At 38.6% G+C, this 13,552-nt stretch overlaps 2 protein-coding genes across 2 annotated transcripts; both read right to left on the reverse strand.

The window, feature by feature from the left end:
• Positions 1-2,152: 2,152 nt before the first annotated feature.
• Positions 2,153-4,400, reverse strand: LOC147868058 (serine/threonine-protein kinase PCRK1-like). The gene is made up of 4 exons (XM_087339851.1): positions 3,848-4,400; positions 3,391-3,654; positions 3,117-3,239; positions 2,153-2,997 (listed from the first exon to the last, which is right to left on the reverse strand). Exons 1-4 carry the CDS (start codon positions 4,295-4,297, stop codon positions 2,440-2,442), a joined length of 1,395 nt encoding a protein of 464 aa, XP_087195977.1. The 5' UTR covers positions 4,298-4,400; the 3' UTR covers positions 2,153-2,439.
• Positions 4,401-6,707: 2,307 nt separating this feature from the next.
• On the reverse strand, positions 6,708-12,656 carry LOC147868059 (protein ENHANCED DISEASE RESISTANCE 2-like). The gene is made up of 22 exons (XM_087339840.1): positions 12,395-12,656; positions 11,344-11,415; positions 11,211-11,264; positions 11,070-11,135; positions 10,931-10,986; positions 10,775-10,854; positions 9,835-9,963; positions 9,709-9,743; positions 9,463-9,566; positions 9,294-9,389; positions 9,022-9,086; positions 8,857-8,928; positions 8,611-8,775; positions 8,290-8,528; positions 8,131-8,197; positions 7,881-8,056; positions 7,694-7,795; positions 7,575-7,622; positions 7,334-7,477; positions 7,152-7,247; positions 6,968-7,069; positions 6,708-6,864 (listed from the first exon to the last, which is right to left on the reverse strand). Exons 1-22 carry the CDS (start codon positions 12,563-12,565, stop codon positions 6,769-6,771), a joined length of 2,235 nt encoding a protein of 744 aa, XP_087195966.1. The 5' UTR covers positions 12,566-12,656; the 3' UTR covers positions 6,708-6,768.
• Positions 12,657-13,552: the final 896 nt, after the last annotated feature.

Genomic DNA, 13,552 nt, shown 5'->3' on the forward strand with positions numbered 1-13,552 from the left:
ATTTGAAGCCAGACAATCTGTTAGTGAATGAAGACTGTGATTTAAAGATTGTTGATTTCGGCTTAATTCGAAGTGGTAACAAGATGTTATAGATAATCAGAATTGCTTTTGAATGCGAGAGCTTACAGTGCAATTGTGGACATTTGGTTGGTTGCATCCCCTTTTTCCTGCCAAAGATTGTGTACATCAGTTCAGCTCAATCACACAGTTGATGGATACTCCAACAGATGTTGAATTATCATAGTTTTCTACAGGCATTTTGAAAGCTTGTGGGTGCATTAGATCCACAAACAAGGGCGAGGAGATACATTTCCATTTTGAGAGGAAAGAGCTTTTCTGAAAAAGCCAACTTGTTGGAAATGCACTAGTAGATATGATGTGACATGGAATACATTGTTTACAGGTTATGTGCACTAGGAGCTTGAAGAGCAGACTCTTAATGCTTTTGAGTGGATGCAAAAGAAGAGAATCTCTCTCCTAATTCTGTCACATTTGCAGGGTATGGCCAAATGAGAAGAAATGGAGTTGTAGCAAATCCTGTTGGAAATGCTTGTAGTCATACAGCCATGGTAGATAAAGGTCAAATATATTGTGAAGCCATGGTGATGAGCGTTTATTTGTAGGCTGATCAACATGCGAGAATGGAAGAAGATGGAGGAACATTGGGTCTTAGCCTATCATCACATGGGATGGGAAGAAGAGTCATGTATGTGTGTCCACCGTTCTTTGTAGTCTTCTACTTTGAGTCTTTGAGTTTTTTATTGGCCTATCATGGCCACAGCTTTTACGATGTTGTCAGACTAATCACTTTCTCATGTATGAAGAATTTATACTAATGAAGAATATTGTTTTGGAAAAAAAAAAAACTAATGTGTAATAGAATATAACTTCTATGACACATAGATAAAGAGTTACTTAAGGTTCCCACCCTTTCCCAAGAGAGTTGTTTTAGTGAGAGAAAGTAGAGAGAGGGTGGCCTTATAAGCACCCTCCTCTCTCCCTTTGTAAATGTTTTTTGTTGTCATTCTTGTGAATATATTATTTCTATTGTTTTTTGTCTATCTTGTGTCTATTTTCTCTTCCCTCATATACATATGGATACACACACCTCTAATCTATTTCCGCATCACATAATCACACAATTGATTATTTACAAGATGTTTGAAGCATCAAAGCAAATGGTGAAAACAAAACATAACTTTGACATCTCTTGCCACCCTTTCAATATTGTGCTCCTCTCACAAATGACAAAAGCAGCATGGTATTAAGACAATATTTATGGCAACTCTATAGCCAATAGACTTTGGCTTACAACAAGGGAGCCACTACAAACATCATTCATGATCTTTAGTTAGAATGGATTCCAAAGCCTAAGGTACATGGATGTCTACTTGGTCAGACTAATAGGCAACAAAAAAATTTGCTCCCACCAACTAGAGGCATGTCAAGCAGATGATTGAGATTGCATTTGAAAACTTAATCCAAGCGTTGATTTCATTGGGGAGGGTCATACAAAATAGGAGTCTTCTAGCAACAATTAACCTTTGCAACTATATTCTAACTATATGTTTTTTTGGCTTGTTAGTATGGGAGACATTTAAGAGATTGTGATGTAGCAATTTCATTGGGGAGGGTCACACAAAATAGGAGTCTTCTAGCAACAATTAACCTTTGCAACTATATTATAAATATATGTTTTTTTGGCTTGTTAATATGGGAGACATTTAAGAGATTGTGATGTAGCAATTCAAAACAAGGGTCTAACATATGCAAACAAGTCTTTTCAAATTGGGAGATATGAGTTGAGAAATTCAAGTACACTTTGTTGTGTGGACCACATTGTCATGAAGACAATAATCCTTTGTCTGGGTTGAAAACTATTCCTTTACCAAAATCTGGAGTTCTAGGATTATCGACTCTCCTCTTGACCCTATTGATATGAAGACCACACCCCAATCATAGAAAATTAGAGTATATTTTTCCAATGTTGTATGACCACATTTTTCATAAAATGTTAAGTACTTTTGAAATAGTTGAAAACTATTTCCTTTAACACAATTTTGGGGTTTAGGGTTTATTTCCTTAACGATCTGCTTGACCCTAGATTTTAATATAAAGAACACATTCCAATCACATAAACACCACATCCAAAGAGTTCTACAGTAGTGCACTATTGAGGAGAAATATACATAATTCTAATATTTTGATTCCAGAACCCTGCAATCTTCCAAACAAAGATGTCACAAAATCTCTGCCTTTGCAACCTAACCAACCGTACACAATAAATAGCTTTACAAAGTTAACACCCATCTCATACAAGAGCAATATTCCTAGCTATGAAATTATGTTGTAAGTTTTATGGCCTCTTGGAAGTACATACAAATGTTTCAATATTCAGTTGTTGAATCTTTCCTTGATCACGACAAATGATCCTCCCTCTCATGTTTGAATCTCTTTGGGTATCCATACTCGCCACAAGTTTCGTGCATCTTCCCTGCTCTTCAGACTCATTACATCTTTAAATATAAGGCGCCGCCTTTTCGAATCTTTCAAGTTTGCTAGATTACTTATGTCTCTTTCTTTCCCTTCTCGTTTTTCATTCTCATTCAATACTACATCCCTTCGGAGGTTTCCATTATCCATATGTTGCTCAAGTATCTCCTTAAGACACTCCACAACTTTACTCATTAACGGGCGTGCTCGTGCATGTTTTGCTAGGCATCCATAAGCTAAAGAAGCTATCTTTTGAGCTTGTATCAGAGAATATTGACCTTCAAGTCTTGGGTCCATTATAACCTCAACCTTGGGGTTTCCCTGAATATATGGTTTTGCCCAATCTACAAGTTTTAGCTCGCCTTTCGGACGGTTCCTATCCAAAGATCTCCTTCCAGAGAGAATCTCAAGCAACACAACCCCGAAGCTCCATACATCGCTTTTCGATGTGAGATGACCAGTGTTAATATACTCTGGAGCTGCATAACCTAGAGTACCAACCACCTACAAACGTCATTAGTTATTGTTATGTCCTCATTGTTGTAGTGGTGAACTCTTGAATTGGTTATTCAAAGAAAATGACAGCTAGATTTGATTTTGTAGTTGTACAATATCCGACATACCATAGTTGAAACATGCGATTCACCCATTTCTGGACCCTGCCTAGCCATCCCAAAATCTGAGAGCTTTGGTGTAAAATCTTTATCAAGCAACACATTCGAGGTTTTGAAGTCCCGGAAGATAACCTTGCAAGACCGAACAAAAGAAACCCAAGCCTTTTAGACTGTATATGGAAACATTATCCCCATTTAACAAAGTTCAAAAAATATACATACATATCACACACACATACAAACATACACACGTATCTCAGAAATCAAACCTCCAATTTCTCACCTGGATGCCATTGATTCCTTCATGAAGGTAAGCTAGTCCTTGTGCAGCGCCTAACAGAATCAAGAGTCTCTTTTGCCACGAAAGCACTTCCTGGCTCCTTCCGAAGAGGTGATCCTCCAAACTCCCATTTGCCATATATTCATACACAAGAAGCCGTTGGATACCCCTGACATCATCTTCAGCACAATATCCAATCAATTTCACCAAATTTGGATGCTCTACAAGACTCAGGAAACGAATTTCAGCCAGCCATTCCTTATGACCCTGAACAAGCCAGCCAAAATTACAGCTTTTTAGGGTGTGCGTGTGTGTATGAGCAGACAGACTACACAAGGCAAATCCTTTGCACATCCATCCATACGTACACATACACATACATATACATGCATGCATGCATGCATGCAGAGTGTAGAACACTAAAAGAGAGAGAGGGGGGGGTTAAGTGAGTACGCATCACCTGTTGCCCTTTTCTGTTGAGCTGCTTCACAGCAACTTCTATAGGTGATTCATTTGGATTAAGGCTCTTGAGAAGGCCCTTATACACACAACCAAATCCTCCTTCACCAATAAGATTGCCCCCCGAGAAATTCTTTGTGACAGCTCGTAATTCGGAGTAGGTGAATATCCTCTCCAAAGGCCTCGAAGCAGAGGAACTTGGACCATGCACTGGTAACGCCACCACAAATTTCGAATTTATCTCAATTGGATTAGCGTCATGATCCGATGAGGTTCTTTGCTTGAATGATTCCAAAGTATCAGGTTGTTGTGATGAGGATGATGATAAGTGGTGTGATGACTTCTTCGCCTCAGATGAAGCAGACGAGGAACCTTGGCTGAAGAAACTCCATGAGAATCTGTGTTTGGAACCGGATCTTCTGTCAGGGTTAGAGAAATATAAACACTTCATCTCTCTCTCTCTCTCTCTCTCTCTCTCTCTCTCTCTCTCTCTGTCCACCCCCCTTTTCCTCTGTTTCTCTGTTGGGATGGAGAGAGAGAGAGAGAGAGGTGTGTGACAAAATCGATATACGTCGCAGAGATTATATTTTCACTGCATTTTACGCGCTTCCAGAGAGAGAGAGAGAAAGAGAGACTCAGTCAAGGAATAAAGAGAGAGGAGAGTGGTGACAATACATATGTACAGTATGTACATACATATATACATACATAGTGATAGGAAATGTAATAGAGGAGAAGTTTACGTGAGCACTGCACCCTAATTCATTCCATACACCTATATGCATGGTCTCCCTCTTCTTGCCAAAGGTCCTTTTTTATATCCAATGAAACCAAGTAACAATCGGCAACGTTTCGGTTTGAACCGAACCGAACCATTGAAACCGTTATGCCCCAGTTTCGGTTTAAGTTTTTAAAATCGGTTCAGTTCGGTTTTAACAGCTAGAAACCGCGGTTTAAACAATTTAACGGTTTTATTTTTTATTTGTTTTTTTAAAAAACAAAATTTGTAAAGAATTTAAAAAATTGTTTTTAAACAATATTTTCATTTTTAGACCTTATTCTCACATTTTAGGAACATCTTTAAAATTTTAAATTTTAAATTTTAAACTATGTTGAAAACCGAAACTAAACCACGAAACCGCAATTTTTACGGTTTAATGGTTTGAAAATTGTTTAACGGTTTCGTGGTTCGGTTTGGTTTAGGTTTCAAACATTTTAAACGGTTCGGTTTGGACACTCTCAAAACGAATCGAACCGATGCCGATTGTTAAAGCCAAGTTGATAAACTCCAATAGAAATTACTTTGGTTTCCTCAAACAAGATAATGCTACTCAAACAAAAATTTCAAGGGGTTGGTTTGTCACAATCAACATGCATGATGCCATGATGCCATCTCCACTAACGTCTTCATAATGACTTGAGTAGATGCGTGAGATCGAATTATCTACATCAAATAAGCAAGAACACCACTTATGTAAATGTACTTTGTTTCGAGTTGTTACTCCCTCCTGGAGAACACCTTCGGTTACCCCTCCTAAGTAATCGAGTCAAGGTATTGTGGTGCGAAGGAGAGTTGTGTCACAATGTCCTACCGATATCGTCAACAAAGTCGTTACGGTTATATGACTTCTTGGGGGTCGTGATCGTTATTTAGATTGTCCCACTTAGGGTGGGATTTACAACCGGAAAATACAAAGGATAGGTTGCGGAATCGGCAAAAACCGATTCTTGGATACGTGCTTTACACATACCAAACTTATAAATAAATATATATATATATATATCGGAATACGGACAAGACAGAACACCGAAGTTACCCACAAAACTTATATATTCGATTAAGGTGCAATATGCAAATATAAACACCAAGTACTCTCGGTTAACACTCATGTACTCTTAGTTTGTCTATTCCTATCCTTAGCCCTCTAGGTCCCCCTTTCCTTTTCTCTAGAACTCAATATACATAGTCTCTTTTGCTTGGCGCTTTCCACCCATGCCTTCCTTGATGTTCGGCTTCCCTTGCTTTGTCTTAGTTTTGTTGCTCGGCTCCCTTTGGTTCATTTCACACTTGTCCCACCAGGTAACACAAGTTAGTGATGCAAATGTGAATTCAAGAATTGGCAAAGATGGAAAGGTGTAATCCCACTAGCAAGAGTGCTTTGATAGAGCTAGCAAGTATTTTTTCACCTCTTTGTGTTGATATGTGGCCATGTATACACTTTAAGAACACCTAAACTTGTTTAGAACTCCAAAACGTAGAGAAAACAAAGACAAAATAGACCAAAATATTATGTTATGTTAAACTCAGTTTAGATCATCCAATCAATCTGTGTACCTCAATCAAAGAATCACATCCAAATATAATCTTGTGTAAATTCCTTGTGTACATTAGTGCTTGTCCCTATGAAACAAAACTTCATTCCTTGGAGGAATATTGTATATACTGCAATTTCCTTAGAATATAATCATAAGAATACAAATGTGAATGTAATGTTGATAAATAATCAGCCCATTCAACATTAATTCGAACATTAGGTTGCAATTACAGCTTGCAATTAGAAAATAACCACAGCCGTGTGACCACAAAGAACTGCGCAATACTGCTACATATGTATTTTTAATGCTTTAACGTGTAGGATACTTCTGTGTTCTAAGTTAATTGTTGGTTTGCCTCATATATGGTTTCGGTGGTAAAGCTTCAATGATCAAGAATAATATTCCAGTTCACAAAAAAATATATGGTTTTGACTTGGCTTTATTACAGTTTATGTTTCTTCCTTCCAATGGAGAAACAAAAAAATTAAGGGTATTTCCACAGATGTACAAAAAAGAATACGAATGTTTTGTTTGTTAATATATGAATGTTTCTCTAAAGGATTGTTTTGCCTAGGCACTATTTTGTAGTTGATTCAATTAAACGTGTCACAAATCTTTGTAAGCCGTTGCCGATTCGGGGTTAATTCTGTGTATTCTGCTCACACCTAATAAATACTCTGGCAGTTCAGCTTCATCCTGTGCCTGTGATCATCATATCATCACCCACTTACAGTTTGCATTTTTGCTTGAAGAAGTCTAGCAAACATTTAGTATTTTGCTAGAAACAGAACGCTACTGAGCATACCTCAATCAGCATTGCAAAGTCAATCACCACGGTGGTGGCATAACCCAGCACGAGACCACAAACACTACGAGCTACTGAGGAAGATCCTACATCTACATCTATCTGCAATCCCCAGAGAGATAGGTATTTCTGTTTTAAGGCAAACCCAGAATGCATACGAAAGTTAATCAACTCAATGACAGACCTCTAGAAAATTGTTTCCTCGCAAGTATTTGCAAGTTAAAGCCCTGCCAAGCAAACAAGCTTTGGTCCCAACTGCACGTTTTACAACCCAATATCCCTGCAATAAAATAAAGGTTCATATACATTCATCATCTTCTTATCCCTGCCATCAAAATATCGTTGTGTTTGTTTATTATTGCATACCTCTACTATCCTTGGGATGAGTTTCAGCCTCGTGTTGCGGAACGTGTCATCCCCATTTACAAATTTATGTAGCAAGGAGCCTACTCTCAAGGGTCTGTCAGCTCCAAAGTAAAATACTAGGCTATAGTTGGGTTTAGAAGGGATCTGTCAAATGCCATAATGTCAATGTTGTTAAAAATCAATCCGAATGAGGATGTATTTATATAATTTTTTATACTTTGATAAACCACCATTCAGTTACCTGGAGATTGATCACTAGAACAAATGGTAACTTTTGGATTTCATCCCTCTACAAAGCAGCATTAGCATCAGCACTATAAAGCTACTGGAACAAAACATATGGCACTGAAAGAAAATAACCTTAACAAAGCTGCGAGGATGTTGAGCAACAGAATCGATTCTGCTTTCATCTTTAAGCCAATCCACTCCCAGAAGTTTTAATAGGGGATCTCCACCAGGAACCTATAAAATGTAAGGAAGGAAACATTTTAGTAATTGGAGAAGATTAAGCTATACAGATAATTGACTTCTCTGGTGCACATCTCACCTTTATATTATCTTGAATGTATGTCCGTCCACGAACCATAAACCCTTGCCCTCCAGGATCACTCCAGCAATCACAACCAGCCTCGTCATTTCCTTGGCTTAAAGACGATTTACAAAAGCTGACATCAATGACAACAGGTTCAGCAGTTCTAATTAACTCATTGTTCTCTTGACGGCCTGAAAAAGTCAACCAAGGGTGAGTATATACACAATGAACTACACAATGAACAACCAAAATACATATAACTTACTTGGTGGTCTCTTGCTTGGCAAACCCAATCTAGAAGTCCAAGATGAACTTCTCTCCGGAAGTTTAGACTGCTTGCATTTACCACCAAAAAACATGATGCAAAGCAAAATTCATGAGCGACTCCTTTCAGCACTATATACAATTTAAAATCACTGGTTACCTTAGACTTCTTCAGCAATGACTGTTCTTCCTCATTTTCACTATCCTCATCTTCACCAGATAGATCATCCAAGGCAATAGCATCATAGAACTGTTCACTGACTTCTTGGATCTGAGTGTCATGCATAGGTTGAGAAGGTAAGTCTTTCTCATTCTGAAGTACAACTGAATTCCCATCCTCTTCTACATTCTCCTCGGAAACTCCAGATTCGTTATTTGCTGCAAAAAACTCCCTTAAACCTGCCAGAGAAGCAAATCAGTTTTTAAATGTGGACAAAAATATTAGCACTGGAAAATCACACTGTATGTACTACATGCAAACCTGCTGTTCTGCAGAGCAAGAAGTATGGCATTGTCACCTGGAAATTTGGGGGGAACATTTTCTGTGCTAAACTACATCCTGAACTCCTAATCTCCACTATTTGGGTGACTAGAGACCTTGGTGTGCCACCCCTTGAGGGAAGAGGACTGATTTCCCAAACTGTTGCTATTTTCAATATTGTTAAAAAGTTTAGAACTAGTTTTGAATGGATATGAAGGCTACTAAAACTTTAGTAACACAACAAACCATTGAGATCCACGCGCCTGTAACCGAATCGGGGAGGACACTTCTTATGTACTGCTGAATCTTCAGTAATGGCTGTCAAAATGGCATAACATAGACAAGGCCTCCACATAAGAATCTACTCTATCAGATATTTATATAGGAAGTTCTAATCAGGAAACTGCTTACAGAAAGAACCGTCTTGATCATGTCTCCATCGGCGCAAAAAAACAAAATCCCTTTTAAGGCACCACCTGGTAGACATGGAGATTTTATCATAGTCTGCATGATAGATATGCATATGTATATGTATCTATATGTATGTATATGTATCTATATGTATGTATATGTATCTATATGTACCTATATGTATGTATATGTATGTGTATGTATGTGTATGTATATGTATCTATATGTATGTATATGGAACACCTAAAAAATTGATAGGAATGAAATGGAACCTCCTATAAAATTTGGGATCATAAATGCCATGCGTGATATCAGAATGGCCATCAATGTCTTCTACAAGCACCAAGTCACCTGTCACAATGTCCCACCTGTTATAACAGAACCAAGTATTGAGCATCAGGACGGCATTACTAATGACACATTGCTAATGAAAATACTTACTGGTGACGTTGAGTCTTGTCTAGAGTCATTATCATGTCAAACACTTGATCTGGTGTCGCATCTACAACACCGACAGACTTCATACATTTCGGACCTTTTCTTCCCTACAAAAAAAACATTTGAGTCAAGAATGAGAACAAACCTTTCCTCCTCCCTCTACCATTGACCTTCAGGAAATACAATTACCATAAACCTGGTACAGAACATGAATAAAGTTAAGTATATTAAGTGCATTTGGTTTCTCACCTTTCCAGAAGAAACGTCTTCAAAGATCCTCAGACCTGCGTGAAATTGGCTAAAGAAGGTCAGGATAAAACGTCGAAGGACATCTTCGACTAGATGTCGACAACCGAAACCCTAAACGCTTTTTACCATTGACTGTCATAATGCACTTCCAATCTTCCTGTTCAACGGCATCATCTTTCTGATGTTTGTAGTAGTTATCCATGTCATCTGGATCTTGTGCAACCATGGATGGACGCCATAACAATGACTCTGGACCTGTAGCAATCAAACTTAAATCGGCAAATTTTGAATACTGTGCTCTATTATGGTTTTCTAAGTGTGATCTGAGACTATTATAAGGACCTTTTGAAGACAAAACAGGAACAACCATTGTGAACGCGTGTGTGCGCGTTGTGACTGCACAGGCGCACTTGACTATGTGTCGACAGTTTTATTTTTGGGAACCAGGACACATGTGCTCAGGTTGAATGCATACATTGGTTAATAAAGCCCAGTCCTAACCAAAATTTCTGGGGAAATACCATAATCCTGGCATTGTAAATTTTGTATCCTGGGTTTGCATCTGGAAGGGTTTTACAAAATAGATGTTTATATTGAATCTAATGTAACAGCCATAGGTTAAACAGATTTGAATTTTTACATGCCACTGGCTTTTAAAACCCTGCATCGATGAGTAAAATCAGCTTCAAGAACAGTTTTTCTGAGATTACCTAATCACTTGCTTCTTCAAATATGAAATAGATCTGCCCATACAAAGACAACATTCTTGCATGCATTCTTTTACTAGTGCTCCCAAAATATTTTACTTTAGTTCCATCATGTGCATGGGTATATTAAAATCAACGTCAAAATGAGAACCGTTTTCCTGAGATTTCCTAATCACTTGCTTCTTCAAATATGAATTAGATCTGCCCATACAAAGACAACATTCTTGCATGCATTGTTTTACTAGTGTTCCCAATATATTTTATTTTAGTTCCATCATATGCATGGGGATATTAAAATCAACGTCAGTGGAAACAATTTATAATTTCTCAATAACTGATCAACGGGAAACATTGCACACCTCTTCCTATTTTGATAGAATTGCGCGGTAATTTCATGCAAGAACGTGCCTGAGAGCGGATTGAACCAGTGAGTTTAAATCTGCACACCAATACAAACAAATTCAAGCAATGAAAAAAAGAGTGAAGATTGAAATGGATAAGGCAATCTATCTTACTCTCCTTCTCCTGCAAGCATTCTTCGTGTGCCTCCTTTCTCGCTCTCAGACATATGCTGTAAATGGTAATTCCGAGGATAAGAAAGAGAATATGCAATGACAAACTCTCAAGAAGTTTCCATTATCACTTTATAATTACCACTTCTTTTGCATGTTGGAATGCAGAAAGCCACTTCTCTGCCTCACAAGCGCTACCACAGGCAAGCTGTTCCCATAAACAGGTCAGCATCCATCACAAAGCAAAGCACATGGAGAAAAGCATAGAGAGTGATGACAGTACCTTTCCTTGCTTGTGGCAGTCTACCAAGCTATAGATTTTGAGAACATATAGGGCCTGAAGACAGAAAATTTTGTATATATCAATATATCAAACCTATATGAATCACAATTCTTTAGGTGAAAGCAATGTTTACCCTGCCATGGTATATTTGCCGACCTAATTCCTCCACCATTAAGCTGCTCCCAACGACACCACAACGTACGGGCTGACAAACATAGCACAGTTCAGATTTTCTACAAAGGATAAAAAGTTGGTTTGACATTGAGCAAAAGAACTCAAATTCACCATGCTTCAGAGCAATCCCAAGCAAATTACCACTAATGTTGAACACTAAAGGCCATCATCTCTTGTAAACATTGAGCTTTGGAGTAAGACAAGCAGAAGTGCCGTTAGGTATCTCACTGATAATATTTCAAATTGTATATAATGAGCATCTTGGGTCTAGGAGTGGGAGTAAAATAACATAAAGTGTAATAAAAATCGGACCAACACCATAACCAATTACATTAGACATAAATTACTGATCCTTTCCCCTTCTTTCTGTTGGTCTTACCATCCTCTCCCACGAGGACCCCATGTTCCTCTTGCTCACACATGAAGCTTGATGACAAGAAGGAAACACCTCAAAAAATAGGTTTTGAATACACATGATGTTTCAGTATGTCCACTATAAACTTAAAATTTATCTTCTGAATACAAAATTCAAAGCGGAGCCAGCTTTTGTACTACCACAAATAGGAATCCGTATGTCTGCTTAAAACAAACGCAGTTTCTTCATCTGATTTGTGGAATTTAACTGAGATGAGAATGATTACTCATGCATATCATTCTGATCCAAGCATCCTTCATTATCTCCATTGGTCGATGTACTTATAAAGAATGGCTTAAAATGAAAGTTTGTTAATTTATCCAGAAATGCAGATGTTTCTTCTTCAAGAACCTCAACTCTAGTATTAAAGAAGTTCAACATAAGTCGGTTTCCGTTATCAAGCCATCCTGCAAGGTGTCCATTGCTCAATGTATACAAAAACGAATGCAGGGAATGAATGCATGCTTATAGAGCTATCCAGAAACACAAATCCATATTCGTCGATGACTTATGGCCATGTATAGAAGAATTAAAGCGTACATTTTCATCCTAAAGACGAACGGAAGCAAATGTTCGGTGGGAGACCAAAACACACCTTTCTTGGCCTTTCTTGTGGATTTGTAGTATACATTTCTACACGATTTCCTTTGATGACGAGATAGCGAGAACGGCAGAACTGATAGCCGAGAGAATTCACACCAACGTGGTAAAGCCATCCTTCGTAGGATACTCCACTGTTAGGCCTCTCCGCAGAAGCAAAAGCCATAGCTTTCCCTTGGCAAGGATACAGACCGTCTGCCGAAGTAGACAAATATGATTCAGGAAACGATGTGAATAGAGATACTATAGGAACGGATGACGAAGTCCTAACGAATGTATAACATTATCCGTTATGTAGATAAATATGGTGCAGAAAACGTTGTAACAGAATGAAAACGTTGCACTGTCGGACGAGGAAGGAGGAGAAACAACGGAAAGAGATAAGAAGAACAGACCAAATTCGAGATTATTGGGGCCTAGAAAACAATAATACGGAGAGTCAGTGAGGGAGAGAGAGAGAGAGGAACAGAATACAAGCCCGACAATCACAGGCTATGGATGGAGGCTCTCAAAGATAGAAGGAGATGGAATAGAAGAAGAAGAAGAAAAACTGAGGGGTAGACCTCCAGAGATGAGCGGAGAGGCTAAGGGCGGCTACTATGGCTATCTCTGTATGTATGTATGTATGTATGTATGTATGGCAGGAGAAGAAGGAAGAGGCGAGAGCTGTGCTGCGCTGTGTATGTATGTATTATCGTATCATAATGACGCACGACATGGCGGCCCAACGTTAGAGATGTTTGAATAGAGAGAGAGAGAGAGAGAGAGAGAGAGAGAGAGAGAAAGAAAGGGAAGCAACAGAAATGTTTTTGGTTTGTAATTTGCTGTTTTGTGTAATTTTGGGGGGGGGGGGGGGGGACAGACATGATGATGATGATGATGATGAGAGGCAAGCAGAGAAGAAAGAGCTGACAGGAATCTTCGGAAAGGCACCGGCTATTGCCGGTTATAGAAGCGTTTCAGACGGGAGAGCACCGGGTTCTTGGTTCTTGTACCGTTGAAATTTCAGATGTGACATGTAAGTGACCGTTCGCTGCTGAGAGAGAGAGAGAGAGAGAGAGAGAGAGCAAAGAAAGGATTTGTTGTCATGGTGTGTGTGTGTGTGCGTCTAAGGCAAAAGGGAAGGGAAGGGAAGAGGCCTCGTTTTTATGTG

This window comes from Azolla caroliniana, unplaced genomic scaffold (genome assembly GCF_043228905.1).
Source record: "Azolla caroliniana isolate FFs.n. ecotype wild unplaced genomic scaffold, voAzoCaro1.0.p SCAF_1, whole genome shotgun sequence".
Taxonomy (NCBI): Eukaryota; Viridiplantae; Streptophyta; class Polypodiopsida; order Salviniales; family Salviniaceae; genus Azolla; species Azolla caroliniana.

Coding starts and splice junctions, on each gene's coding strand:
- LOC147868058 (XM_087339851.1), bottom strand. CDS start 4,297: ATGAAGTGTTTATATTTCTCTAACCCTGACAGAAGATCCGGTTCCAAA. Junction 3,655..3,847: donor TCAACAGAAAAGGGCAACAG/GTGATGCGTACT, acceptor TGGCTTGTTCAG/GGTCATAAGGAATGGCTGGC. Junction 2,998..3,116: donor AATCGCATGTTTCAACTATG/GTATGTCGGATA, acceptor TGACGTTTGTAG/GTGGTTGGTACTCTAGGTTA.
- LOC147868059 (XM_087339840.1), bottom strand. CDS start 12,565: ATGGCTTTTGCTTCTGCGGAGAGGCCTAACAGTGGAGTATCCTACGAA. Junction 8,198..8,289: donor CATTGCTGAAGAAGTCTAAG/GTAACCAGTGAT, acceptor AAATGCAAGCAG/TCTAAACTTCCGGAGAGAAG. Junction 7,796..7,880: donor ACATTCAAGATAATATAAAG/GTGAGATGTGCA, acceptor TACATTTTATAG/GTTCCTGGTGGAGATCCCCT.